Source organism: Arvicola amphibius, chromosome 4 (genome assembly GCF_903992535.2).
Source record: "Arvicola amphibius chromosome 4, mArvAmp1.2, whole genome shotgun sequence".
In the NCBI taxonomy this organism is placed as follows: Eukaryota; Metazoa; Chordata; class Mammalia; order Rodentia; family Cricetidae; genus Arvicola; species Arvicola amphibius.
In genome coordinates, this window is record NC_052050.1 from 155,404,209 (window position 1) to 155,418,453 (window position 14,245).

Below are 14,245 nucleotides of genomic sequence, written 5' to 3' on the forward strand. Positions count from 1 at the left end.
GACGCATTCCTGTGACTGAGAGCCCAGCTAGGAGAGGGCAGCAGGAACGAGCGTCACAGGCAGATAGCAACGTTACCTTCCTAGAATCCATGACTCCTTGGGCACAGACACATGCCCGGGACTGGAATACTGCAGTTAAGAAGAGGACGGTGACACCAAAGTCACTGTGCCCAAGTGGGTGCTCCTGATGGCACCATGGAGCCTGCACCGTGTGGAACAAGCCAGTCACCCAGGTATCTATTGCTTCACCTTGCTCCCAACACTTCGTGAACACAACTTCAAATCCCTGTGGCCAGAAAGGCTGAGAAGGAAATCCTAGCAAGAGAGTTAGCCCGGTCACATCACAGGTATGTGTTCAAAGATCAGTATTTACAACAAGTACACAGGTATGCTATTACAGATTCAATTGAAGTCCAAAAGCCCGAGGACTCTGGTCTGTCACTGCATGGAGAAGCCGGCAGACATATGCTCAGCCCAGGCCGCAGTGTCTATGACTCACGTGTAGTTACATCAGCAAAATCCTGATGAAGACCGCCTGCCTTAGTCCTGGATGTCACTGTGCTCGGGCCCAAGACCCCAGCCTTGTCTGGGAACTGCTGGTCTTCGGCCTGTGAGAGTGACATCAGCCTAGAGATTGGTCTCGTCCCAAGCAGGGTCATTCATGTTCTTTAGAACCTTCCTCACCAGCTTCTCCAGGTCCTTGCGGGCCCTCTGCTCCTCCTCTAAGGATTTCTTCATCTTTTTGTTATCCTGCAAGGTGAGCAGATGACAGCAGGTTCACTGTCTCGGCACCGAAAGTACCCTAGGTAGCCAGGTTGGAAGGGACGAGCCAACAGAGCCGAGCCACGAATGTACACCGAGTACGCTGGGCAGTCTCCCATTTACATTTATCAACAAGACAACTTGATAAAATGTGCCAAGTCCCTTACCCTGTCAACTGCAAAGGGAAACAAGGGCACCCGATGGACCAAGTCAGGAAGGAAGGAAAGTGTGCCGCCCCCAACACGGGGAGGTGAGACAGGCACTGTCACATGTGTTCAGTTACTGCACTCTCGGGACGGTCCTGTCCTGCCCTCTAAAGCGCCTGAACTGCACCCCTCCTTCAAACCTGCCCACCAGCCGCGCAGATACATCACACAACGGTTCAGCAGGTGTCAGCGCTTGCAGTGCGAGACGGACAATCTGAGTCTGATCCCCAGAACCTCCACACAGGAGGAAGAAGAAAACCTACTCCACACAGCTGCTCTCTGACCTCCACACATATGCCATGGCATGTGCCCCACCCCCTACACACACAATAAATAATGAAATACAACTTGAAAGAAAAACAAAACAAAATACCATAGGGTCACACACAGAGCTGGCTAGGCACCACTGTCCTGCTGTCCCGGATTTTTGAAGCCAAGTAGCCAGAAGCAACCACCAGGGTACTGTGATGGACAATACCATAGACTGATTACTCCAGCACACCCTGAGGTGACTCACATCCGAAGAGTACCACAGAAACAAGTACCTCCTGGCCTGTCACTCTTGCATTTTTACATGACGACTTAAGAGAATTCTTCCAGCTTTCATATTTGTTTTGCTTTATGTGTATGGGTGTCTCTCCCTGAATGTATGTCTGTGCATCGTGTGTACGCAATACCCAAAGAAGCCAGAAGAAGGCATCAGATATCCTAGGACTGGAGTTAGCAGAGGGTTGAGCTGTCATGGGGATTCTGGAAACTGAACTTGGAGCCTCAGGAAGAATAAGCGCTCTTAACCCAAGTCATCTCGAGCCCCTGCCTGCCACTCTGAAGTGAAGTTGGTGGTTTTGTCGTTTCCTTTTTGACTCTTCAATGGACTTCATCTTTAAAACAATATTTTCCTTTTTCTCCCGTTAAAACAAAACAAAACAAAACAAAAAAAGAACCTGACTAAAACTAAAAACTGGTTGGCATACCTGTCTTAACTCTTGGACTTCATCCTTCAGTGCGTACACCGTGTCCACAAGGCTCCTGGACAGGAAAGAGTGAGCACAGGAAAGTGGTGGTCAAGGGTGTGCAGGCTGGCAGGACCCCCAGGGCTACCCTGAGCAGCAGCCAGCCGAGCTCTGCCGCCTGAGTCTTCTTAATTCCTAACCTCAGAGCAGCCCGCCCGGGATCTCAGGCTGACCTCCCTCCTAGGCCATCACCCATCAGTGAGAGCCCAGCCAGCCTGCAGCAGAGTTCAGGCTGCACCACCACGGGGAGGAGGGGGGAGCCAGCCATACAGAAAGGAAAACATCTTACTTTTCCTCTATCACGGTCTGCCCATTGCTTTTGATTTCTTCGACTATAATTTTTTCTTCTTCTGGAAGCAACACTTGCGGTGCAGATTCCTTACGTGAACCTGTCATTAAAAAGGAAAGTCCCATGTGAGTGCCGTGGCAGGACCAAGGAAGGGCATCTACTTTACTCCTACCACTTAGACACCCAAGGCCTGTGACTACACATTAAAATCTCTGACTGGTTTTCTCCGGCTGTCTGTTGGGTGTGGCCAACCAAAGCATTACAGAGGAAAGAAAACAGCATCTTTTTTGCAAGTTATTAAACTCGTTTAACTATGGAAATCCCTAACAGCAAGTACACTAAAGGTCTGACCACACCACACTCAATACACAAACCACGCTATCATTCCGGCACCACTGGGAAAGACCAGACCAGGAAAGAACGCATAATGCTTGGCTTATAAATAAAAGAACTCTAAAAATTATAAAAAGTTTAAGGTCTGGAGAGGTAGCTCAGTGTTAAGGGCTAAAATTAACAACCCAAACATCAAGAAAAAGACTACATAAACAGTAATGTTTATAAAACTGTAACATTGTAATACATAGTTTAGAAAAAGTGGCATTTATTGTCTGGTCACCATGAGAGTTCTATTAGTCCTCTGGACACACAGGGCTCTGAGTGCAAAGGAATGCACTACCCACAGCACCAGAGGCACATGGTCCTGGCACACACGCTGACCGGTGAACACCTCGTGTGACACAGACTGTACAACAGACCTGGCCTTCAAAGGGCAGGTACCGGGAAGGAGGATTACACAACATGGTTATGATTATTGGCTTTGGAGCAACACCACCAGATGCAACTGGAGGACGGATGGGTTCTGCTGTGCAACAGGTACACCTGCTCAGGCTGGGCTTGTCTGATCACGCTTCTGAGGAAAGCACGTGGCGCGAGGCAAGATGGCTGACTGTGGAAATGGGGTTAATTTGCTTTTGTGTTTTCGGGGTGCCCTTTGTGTGTCTTCCTGAAAGCACATCGGATTTCAAGGAGCACTCTTGTGCACCCTTGTTGGCATGGAAACCCTAGAACAGTGTTTGAGAGGCGGCACTGTGAAGAGCAGCTTTGCGGGCCATTTAACCCAAGCCTGTGCTTCTCTCAACAAGTCAAGGTGAACCACTGCTGTCTAGCCATACAGCAGGGCAACTACAGGGCCTGGAAGACTGTGGCCTCGGGTCTACATCCCTAGGCCATCTACTGTGTATCTCCAAGTCTGTTGCACTGGAAGGTGCTGGGTCAAGCGCAGGATGACAGGGAGCTCAGGGGTGGCAATGCAGCCAGCAGCTCTGTGTCACACAGCACAATTCTCCAGCAGAGAAGCGGCCAGAGTATGGTGAGGCAGCCCAGCCTTGGGTTCCATGTGAGGAGCTGGAAACTGTCAACATCCTAGTGTGTTCTGAGTACATTCACAGGCCACTGTGTAAAAGATTACCCCAGAGATGACCATCCCACTCTTAGAGGGGTCCACTGACAGGCAGGCATCCCTTCTGGACGCCTCCTTGATACAGCAGGAGCCCACTCAGGCTCCTTTCCTGCTGAGCACTAAGAGAATCATGGATCACTTGGGGAAATAAGAGAGAAGGCGCCAGGTGTGTGTGCACCTGTGTCTACCACAGGAAGGCAGGTGACAAGTGCATGCTCACCGTGCCAAGAAAAACAAGGATCCCAACAATTCAGGTGTTTGAGCAGCTAGACCCACGCTACTTGGTGAAGAGTGGCAGCCAGGAACAGTACATGGGTTAGCTCCGCAGGTTCTCCTCTGTATCAGAGGCCAAGTATACTTGCTGATAGCTGGTGACTGAGTTAGCACCAAATTAAGAAGCCTTGGTGACTATGACTACTCTGTCACATTAAATTCAAGAGGCCTGAAAAGGACCAGCAGGTGAGAACTGAGGCTTTAGAACCAAGCTAAGCAGCAGTCAACACACTTGCCTTCAGTTCTTTAGTCTTTTCTCACTGGACAATCTGTTTCTAGCGTTAAAGTGTCCAGACTGCGTAAGTGACATAAAGATGTCTCTACAAAGCAAGGAGGAACCATGACACCCACACCAGATCATGGAAGGGCAGCCTTCTCTACAGAGCTGCTCTTCGAGGCACAAAGTCTGACAGGCAGCTCCTACCAACAAAGTCCTAAGTACAAGCCCTGAGTTCCACCACGTAGCACAGTGGATTCGAGGGACTAACATGTCAGGCTCCATTGTCAGGTGGAGCACCTGTCTAGGATGTACAACTGCTGTGCACAGGCACCCGAGAATTCGCTCCAAGTCTAAGTCTGCGGCCGTGTTCCTGGGAGGAGGTACCAACCGCTCCAGCTTTGACACAGGCAGGGGGAACAGTGGCTGGAGGCTCTGACTCCAAGTCACATGCCTTCACCGGGGGGCTGTTAATCTGTAGAACAGACACCTGCCAGCTCACCACGTAGCCTTTCAACAAAACAAGGAATGACAGCACAGCCATGTTTATATGTTAGTAATTATTCTAAGAATTTTAAGTTTCCTAAAATACATTACTTAACACATTATATCTGAAACATTCTTAGTGGCACCATAGCACACTTTTTCTCGAATACCTAACTCAGAAAATCCTGTAACCACAGAACCAGAGAACAGTCTAGCACTTAAAATCCCACCAGAGGAACATCGAGCCATTAGTGCACCGTGCAGGTTCTGCACAGCTGAGAGCTGTGTTTTGTAAACTGTGGCCTTTGAGGAGATGGGAGTCGGGATCTGCCATTGCCATTCCCTGAAAGGAGGCTCACAGGGCACTTCTAGAACACTGCGGGTTCGGGGGAGGCCAGATTCACTCAGTCAGGCCACCCAAATCGCCTCATCCAAGCAGCAGACCTTTGTGAGGTTTATGGCTAACAATGTGAGAAGCCCCTGCAAAAACTACCACTCTGACCTTACTGTTAGGATTTCCATGTGCAAGTGGAGTAAACTACACAGGTAACGGAGAACAATTTACAGTCAGCCCCAGCCTCCAGAACAAACCTCCAGGTGTGTCTTAGCAACCTCAAGTCCTCTGAGTAAGGATTTTACGAGGTCACTCTTTGAGGACACTGGCATGCTGGGGATGCCAGCAGTCTTTAGGCCCTATGGCAACACTCACTCACTCACAGATGTGACTCAAGACTGGAAACATGCTCGTAGCAACAGAAAAACACAGGAGTCAAATACTAGTGGTCTCTGAATCCCGCTGTGCACTGCTGAAGACCACCATGCTATGGGCCTCGATTGAGAAACACAGAACTAACCAAGGAATCCAACTCAGAGTAGACTGGGCCTAGGATGCCAGAGCCAAGGATCACCCCAGAGCACTCCTTATGCTAGGGACCATGCGGAACTACAGTTGTGTGACTCAGCTGTCTACCTCATGCCATGTGAGGTATGTTAAGTATGTGGACACGCACACTGTTTGCCTGCACTCAAAGCAAAGACTAAGTCTGTCTGTTTCCAAAGAACATCAGCCATCTGGCCAGTGCCTGACACACTGTGGCATGCTCCTGCATCATTTACACTCAACTGGCACTCCTGAGGATAAAACAAAGCATTGTTCTTAGAGATCTCTTCAGTGGCATTCAAATCACATGGGCTGCACTCTATGGGTCTGAGATTTGAATTATCTTTTTCCATGCGAGGAAAGGAAGGGCTGTTGCCAGGAATGACTTTCTCTTCTGAACTAGGCATGCACTTCACAAAATGAAGGACTTCAAAGCTGAGCTGCTTTTCACCTGAGAGAAGGGCAAGCTGCTTCTGAGGACAAGTTTTGCCAGAACAGGGACACAGAAAGAAAACAGCTGGGCCTGGAGGCGTACCCCTTGGCTCCTCCCTTCTAGGGAGGAAGAAGTAGGTGGAGCTGTGTGAGATCCAGGCCAGCCTTGGCTGCATAGAGACCCTACCTTGTGCTATTGAGAACACATCCCACCTAAGAAAGCTCCAGTCCTCTCCCACAGCAGACAGAAGATGTGCCTATGAAGATGCCAGCTTGGGAGAATGGCCATGGCACACTCAGCTTCAAACTAGGCTATTCCCCTCCCCCATGTAACAAATATAAAAGCCAAGGGCTAGCAAATGCAAAATTTATTTCAACTGTACAGAACAGATGTCTTTTTAAATATAAAACAGACACTTCATTGCCATAAGCAACCACAGACAATAAGCATACTGTACAATACAATGTAACATTCAGATATACATCCAAGTGAGTTTTCAAATGGGAGTCTTGTACTAAATGGCTTTTCCCATTCACAGGTAAAGAGCACAATATACGGACTTCCCCAGGATCTTATACCACTATATACACATTATTGTGTTTCGGCAATGTTAGGCCAAACACAGAATTAATGTAGTTTAGTTAGACTTGTGGCGAGAATCAGCGAGACAGCAATACTGCTGGGCCACCTGCAGAAGGCCCGGGATGGCGTGGACCTACCTTTACGCTCAGTCTGCATTCTTCCGTGAGCACACTCACTGTACACGGCTTTACAGAGCTGCAGAAATGTTAAATACTATCAGCATGACTACAGTCCCACAAACGTAGAAACGATGGCCCCTCCAACGCTGTGTCCCCTCTGCCACATGAGGACCATCTCCTGTGCCTGTGGCACTAACAAACTTCTAACCAGGTCACAAAACCAGGGTCAGACACTCAAAAACAAATGCAAATAGTTCAGGCTGTTGTTCCACAGCATTGGCCTAGAAAAAAAAAAAAAAAACAAAAAAAAAAAAAACCCAACCCCGCCCCAATGGCTCTGACCGGTAAGAAAAGCTCGAGGGCAGACCATCAGAACTTTGCTCATCAATACCGCCAGTGACCGCCAGTGCTACTTCACTTGGTGTTGAGGAAACCTCAAGGACAGCTGTGCCTCCCTGTTGTCTCACAGCTTATGATAGGCAAACCGTGCTAAGGTAAGGCAGGGGCAAGCAGCCTGAGGCAGATTAGCAAAGACAGCCACAGAGTGGGCTATGACAGCAAAGCTGTTTCTGTCACTGTGTAAAATCAAATAAATACTGATGTTTCATATTTTGTTTTTCAAAAATCCCATTTGCCACCTGGACCTATGCAAACCTCCTTTCTAGTGGGAATTAACACTGGGTGTTAAGTTTTAAAAAGCTCGCTCCTGGACTTTCTTATCAAAGTCCCAACTCTCGTGGAGCATAAGCAGCTTTGTGACCACAGAACAGACTTGGTGTAGGCACCTATGCTGCCCCAGCGGCTCCAGGCTGCCCCTCCTGCCATGCACACGCTCCTCCATTAGCAGCAGCAGGACCCAGCTCCCAGGAAAGGGAGCAAAGGGGACACAATACTGTATACACGGGCGTGGCAGGAGGGATAGGGATCAGAGGTCATGACCGCTAGAGCTCCACCCCTGAAGGATAGAAAGAGCATCATTCTCCATGAAGATGGGGCGCTGTTTCTGAAACAGATGTCAAGGAGCACTGTGAAGACCAGGTGTGGTCTGCTGCTACAACTGAATGCGATGTCGCATTCAGTCTTTCTCAGGGCCAGGGAAAACTCCTTACAACAAACCCCAGGGGGCTAAGGGCGCCTCCCAGGCCAGCGTGTGGGGGACCTACTCAGTTTTCGAGACTGCACTGTAATCAAGTACAAGGTGGCCTATGGGGCTGCTAGAAACGGAGCTCCGCTGCAGCTGGAGCTCAGAGTAACAAGGTGCTCATGGCTCTCAGACAGCGCAAGTGCGGATGTGAGGCAGTCAGGCTGTGGCCAAGCCAAGGACTCAACCAAGCACCCTCTGAATGCAGCTGAGCTGCACCGGCTGAGACCACAGCTTCTGCCTCCAAGTGCAGATTGGACACAGTGCCTTGTGCTAGCGACCACTGCAGTTGAGGGAACGGTGGTGTGTGATGGTGAGCGGATGTCTCAGCCGTGGTGGTGAACTCACCTTTACAAGGAGAGCTCTCACCTCACAGCCATGCACACGGGAAAGGCACAGAGCAGGGGGTGGAGACAGATCCCAGACTCTGCTCTCAACACCCAATGGCGCCAGCCCTGGTGTGCATCTGCCAGGCACAGAGTCCATGCAGCATTCTGCACAATCACCAAGGCAGCTATCAGAGGACTCGGTGCTTTGGTTACAGACACTCCTCTCAAGCTCTCCACAGCTACTTGGTCAAGTGCATTATACGAAAAAAAAAAACTAATTAGACCCCTATGTGTAAGGCTAGAGTCTCCCCCGCTGTGGCACTTGGACGCAAACCTATGCGGCTGCATAAACTAGAAAAGTGTCCATACGGCTGTATCCAAAAGGAAGCCAAACAGTTGTTACACGGAGAATTAAAAAACCAAAACTCCTGGGACTTGTATAAAACACTCCCTTATGGGAAAAGGCCCTCAGGTACAGACTCATTGGACCCACCACCTCCCTCCAGCAGGCAGCAGTTTGAATGTGTTCTCAGATTGGCAATTGAGCCTCCACTAGGTACAATGGGAAATACCAAGACACTCTCCAGAGTTGTTAAAATATCACATGAGAGACAAGGAACAGCAAGAAACGTCTAAGAAAAGCAGGCTGCGGTACAAGCATTGTTAAGAAAGGCTCAGTGCGTTAGTTCTGGTGAGAGATATATGAGCAGCAGCTCTTACGGGATGCAGACCCCATTCTGTAGCTATGGGCTGTCCATATACTGTCATACTCAGAGTCTTCCGAGAGGTCTGAGGGCTCCAAACGAGAAAGGCTACTGCGACGACCCAAGGAGTCTAGACTTGATTGGTCGTCATCAGCCAAGACGTGATTATGCATCAGGTCAGTGCCTTGCCATGCTAAGACGGATGAAGTGACAGGTGCGACAGGCAGAGGGGATGAGGAGGGACGGACAGGAAGAGCCACAACCAAAACATGGAACAAAAGCAAAAGGTGATGGGAAGAGAAGGGAAAGAGAAAATATTGTTAAAAAATGGCAATATGTTCGTTTCTCCTTATTAACTGCTGGGTTTTTAAAATGTACTTAGCACAACCCTCAGAACAAACCCAACCACTTACTTCAGTAAGCCCCAATCATAGTTCTCCTTCAAAGGCTTCATTTAAAGATACCTATATATCTTGGCTAAAAACTCCAGTACAATCATGTCAGAAACGTGATTCTGTAACAATTGTCAATTAACCAATTCTATCAACAGTCTTATTTAGGACATAATTTATAAAAAAATATTAATTGTGTGGTTAACTAAGCATTATTCCCTATTCTGAAAATGTTACACTAAATACAAATTACTTTCATCAGATTTCTGAATCATTTCTTTTGTTATGTCTTTGCCAAGACACATACATTAGCAGCAGGAGCCTAAACTTACCGTGTTGGTCTACAACCTGCCCCAGCACTGAAGTCTGAGTGCAGAGAAGAGACAGAGTAGGTCCCTGTCACCTGCCCTGATGTGGTTCTTTACCACCAGGAAGATGAAACAAACTGGCAATGCCACCATGTGGAAAGGGAGGTGACAAGAGGCAGGAGCAAGAGAACAGGGCAGAACTCCATGCATGGTTAGCAATGTGAGCATGAGCTAGTCAGCAGCTAGGTGGGCATGCAAGGCTATATGGGGCTCCTGCAGGGAGAATGCACAGGTAAGCCTCAGCAGCCAAAGCAGGCTGCGTCCCAAGTCTGTGAAGGCCATTTCCATTCCTTCTTTGAGACGGGAAACAATGCCAGCTGTGTTTTGTTTGTTTTGTTTGCAACATCCTCTTGGCATCCAAACATGTGCTGAACAGAATGGAGCTTTAGGTAACAATATATTAACTATCCTTCTCAATATGTTTGGTAGGCATTAGTGTGGAAGTGTGTTCACTATGAACCCATTTCCAATGCTCTCATCAAACATGTCAACTGTCCAGCACAAACTGTGCACCTATCCTGTGTCTTAGATGCCAGGCGGTAGCCATGTATGACGGTAACTTCTGAGGCTCCAGGATGCAGGCTGGGACATAGCACATCAAAGAAAGCAAACTCAGCACAGTGACCACTGCTTTTCTTGCATGGAAAGAATGGAAGTACAGAGCATCGGCCAGGCAGGAAAGAAAGGCTCTGCACAAACTACAGGTTGCCCTACTCAGGCAGCCGAGGCGAGAAGCCACAGCTCATCTCAGGGCACTGTCTTTTGCCCAGAGGGAATATGGCCTGTGTCACATTCAGGAGTTAACAGACCTGCCGTGTACATCTGAGCTTGGGATATATAAGTTCATATAAGCTTGGGAATTTCCATTTCAGTTTAAGCATTTCAAAATGAGGTAACTAAAATAAAACCTCAAATCCAAAATCTATGAAACTGCTGGCTTTGTTTTTAGCCTATCACAACACAATCACTGCAAATTATGAAGATGTAACACTTTAATCAACAAAATTCTATTTGTGAATTACCATTCAACCATCCCAATACACAGCCCACGGCTTGCTAGGGCACCCAAACCTCCCATGGCTCTCCTCTACTGATCAGTTACAATAGGTTCTTTCCCAGAGATGGCAGGGACAAAAAAAGACCTCGCTGACCCTTATCAAGACCTTAATGCCATAAGCTGCAGCTTACAGTACAGTACTGCACTTGAAACGTTCAGCCTGCCACACTGGCTGGCACAGCAGCAGGCTACTCAACAAAAACTCAAGTGGCTGAAAAGTCCCTTCCCCACCTTCTGTCTTTTTAAGGCTGGCAAGACACAAATATGAGCCATCCTGCAGGTGTTTTCAGAAGAGCTGAAAAGGGGTCTCTCCAAAACCTGAGGTGGAGAAGGGGCAAGACAGGAGATCCACAGCAACCGGTTTCTATGCCAAGCAGTCAGTTCCAAGATGAAGAGAAAAGGTGACTGCTAGGCTTCACCTGCCTCAAAGGGCAGTGGCCTCTGAGTCTGGCAGTGTCCCTGGATGCTGCCACACTGCAGATCCCACATGTGGGGAGTTAAGAGAAACTACCTGGAATCTGCTAAAGAAATTAAATACAGCTTGGCGGTGGTGGCACATGCCTTTAATCCCAGCCCCCAGGAGGCAAAAGCAAGTGTATCTCTGTGAGTTCGAGGCCAGCCTGGTTTACAAGAGCTAGTTCCAGGACAGGCACCAAAGCTACACGGAAAAACCCTGCCTTGAAAAACACCAAAAAATAAAAAATAAGAACAAAATAAAAATTTAAAAGATGATAGAAATAGCAGCTCTAGATTTGAATTTTACATTATTTTTAAAAGCTTTAAAAAAAATGCCCAGCAACACCATCAAAGAGCAAAAAAATAGCCAGGCGGGCAGTGGTGGCACACACCTTCAATCTCAGTACTCGGGAGGCAGAGACAGGCGTATCTCTGAGAGTTCAAAGCCAGCCTGGTCTACAGAGCAAGTTCCAAGACAGGCTACAAACGCTACAGAGAAACCCTGTCTCTAAAAACAAAACAAACAAACAAAAAAAGAAAAAGAAAAGAAAAAAGGAAAGAAAAGAAACAAAGGAACTTCACTTACTCTGCATGCAGCTGTTTAATTAAAGCTTCACAAAGGAAGGAGGCCCACAGTGGATGCTACCTAAACACAGCATCTGGATACACTGGTATGCCACTTGCTAAGCCCCTGAAACCTCCCTCCAAAGAGCAGCTAGGTCCATGGAGCAGCTGCTTGCCGACTGTGCCTGCCAGGATGAAGAATGACACTCACTTGAGTTCAGGGTCTGCCGTGTCTTCGCACTTGTGCAGTAGGCTTCTATGACCTTCAGGATCTGCGCATCTTCCTCCAGAGCAGCAGTGCCTGTTCAGAGACACGTGAGCCATCACCACTCCACACCCCAGAGCTATGCTGGGCAGGGCAGATGCCAGCCTCACTCTCTCACTGGCTACTCTTTAAGTAGTTATAAATAGGTGTAACACAGCGCTTTGAAGGTCTGGAAACTAGCCCACTGGAAAGGGTTGGCATCATAGCTCTGCAGAGCTCTAGACCCCTCGGAAAAGCAGTCCCTACCCACTCTGGAAACAGCACGAGACTGGACAGTAAAAAGACATCAAATCTCGTGAAGACAGGGAGGGAGACTCAGAGCCAAGCACCCCAAGTTTCATAGACTGGGCCTTGATACAGTGTGGGCAGAAGGAAAGCTGTGAGGAGTGAAGACAGAAAACTTCTGGAAAGGCACCAGCTCAGAGGCCTTCGAAGGGACATTCCTTCTGACCCAGGAATTCCCAGCCAGACACTAACATGGCAGGAAAGTCACCATGCCGAGCAGCGGTGCCTCAGAGGCAGCTTCCTCTCCAGGCAGAGGCCAGAAGAACACGGGAGGGAGGCAGTGGGAACAGCCACAGCTGCACCACCTCTGTGCTCAAAGAGGGGACACACGGAAGAAAGCTGTTCGTTCTCTCTAGGTTTTTCTCTTCTTCTGGCTCTGTCCTAAGGTCCTTAGTTATGTTTTCTTTTGTTTGTTTGTTTTTAAGTTCATCTACTCTAATAAAAACACACAAGAATGGAAGGCTGATATTCTCATAGCTATAAATAACTGTGCCTCAGTAACTTTCATGTATGTATTTATTTGAGACAAGGTCTCACTATGTAGCCTTGACTGGTCTAGAACTTGCTATGTAACTTACAGAGATGTGTCTGCCTCTGTCTCCTGAGCACTGGGATTAGAAGTGTGCACAACCATGTCCAGTTCTTAGCAACATTGTAAGAGTGTAAATTGTATATAACGCAAACCAAACATTTACTTCCAGACAGTGAGTTGCAGTCCTAAGAGCTGAAAGCCCTTGAAAATGCCTAAATACTTAAGAACACAGGAGGCTGCAACAAAAGCTTTGTTCCCTCTGTCTGGGCAGCAGAAGCCACCTTCAGTCAGGTGTGCTGTCTGGCTGCTGTGACCATTGCTCTGTTCACACTTGGGCGAGCACATGTACACCGAACAAAGGCAGAGAGCGCGTCCCTCAAGTCAGGAGCACAGGGCAGGCTCGCGATGTCCGCAGCCATCCAGTCACTCCCCTCACAGCAGCCATATTCTGCCGCCATTCAGTGTGGATTCCACGCTAACACGCGTATCCAATTACAGAAGCTTTAGGTTTGCTGGGCACCAGTCAGGCCCCGGGTGCTGAGTGGAGATCATTAACATAACACTTCTTCAACCCTTGTCCTTGGTCTGGCATGTCATCCCTAACCTGTGGGGACTTCTGGGTAAGGACACAGGAACTAGACTGCCTCTCCTCTGAGCTCTGAGCACAGACGACTTTCAGTTAGCTAGCCCAGACCTTTCTCGTCATCAGGCCTACTATCCACTGTATCCTGCCTCCTGGCTGTGTCTCCTAACACAGGTCCACCCTGCCAACTGCACTCGTACCTGTGCACCAGTCAGACAGCTGAGGCCCCCTCAGCATCCCCACCCCTACCCACAAGGGGTGTAGCACCTACAAGCTAGGCACTGCTGCAATCTGTGACAACTCTTGAGCAGGATGCAGAATCCTCAGCCTCCATCAATAGACACCAGTAACACAGGCATCCGGATGCAGGATGCTCCGCAGCATCCTTGGCCTCCATCAATAGACACCAATAACACAGGCATCTGGATGCAGGAGGCTCCACAGCGTCCTCGGCCTCCATCAATAGACACCAGTAACACAGGCATCCGGACGCAGGAGGCTCCACAGCGTTATCGGCCTCCATCAATAGACACATATAACACAGACATCTGACTTTGACAAGTAAAATGTTGTTTAGGCATCGACCCCTGTCTCCTGGGCAAATCTACCCCCACCTGAGGCCCGGTGCTGTGAACTTGGTCTTCACAGCTTGTCTCACAGCTGGATACTAAGCAGCATTAAACGTGTGCTAGTGACTCAAGATCTGATTGACATTTGTGTCCCAGCACCACCAATCACACAAAAGATACATGGCAAATACTTGTTCAGTAAGGGTCACCAGGCAGACCTGAGCCTAGACGTGCCATGGATGAGTGAAAGGGAGAGCGGATCTGACCTGGTGGAGCAAAGG

General features: G+C 48.6%; 1 protein-coding gene across 4 annotated transcripts in view; it reads right to left on the reverse strand.

The window, feature by feature from the left end:
* Positions 1-348: 348 nt before the first annotated feature.
* Arhgef7 (Rho guanine nucleotide exchange factor 7) overlaps positions 349-14,245 on the reverse strand; it is a 106,326-nt gene continuing 92,429 nt past the window's right edge. For 3 of the 4 annotated variants that reach the window (XM_038325023.1, XM_038325022.2, XM_038325024.2), the window contains 4 exons: positions 11,942-12,031; positions 2,271-2,370; positions 1,943-1,997; positions 349-750 (listed from right to left, as the gene is read on the reverse strand). In XM_038325023.1, the coding sequence (XP_038180951.1) occupies positions 628-750; positions 1,943-1,997; positions 2,271-2,370; positions 11,942-12,031 (368 nt within the window). In that variant the 3' untranslated portion in view covers positions 349-627. Of the gene's footprint in view, positions 751-1,942; positions 1,998-2,270; positions 2,371-8,909; positions 9,087-11,941; positions 12,032-14,245 lie in introns of all 4 variants that reach the window. The other variant, XM_038325025.1, reaches the window with a different exon arrangement.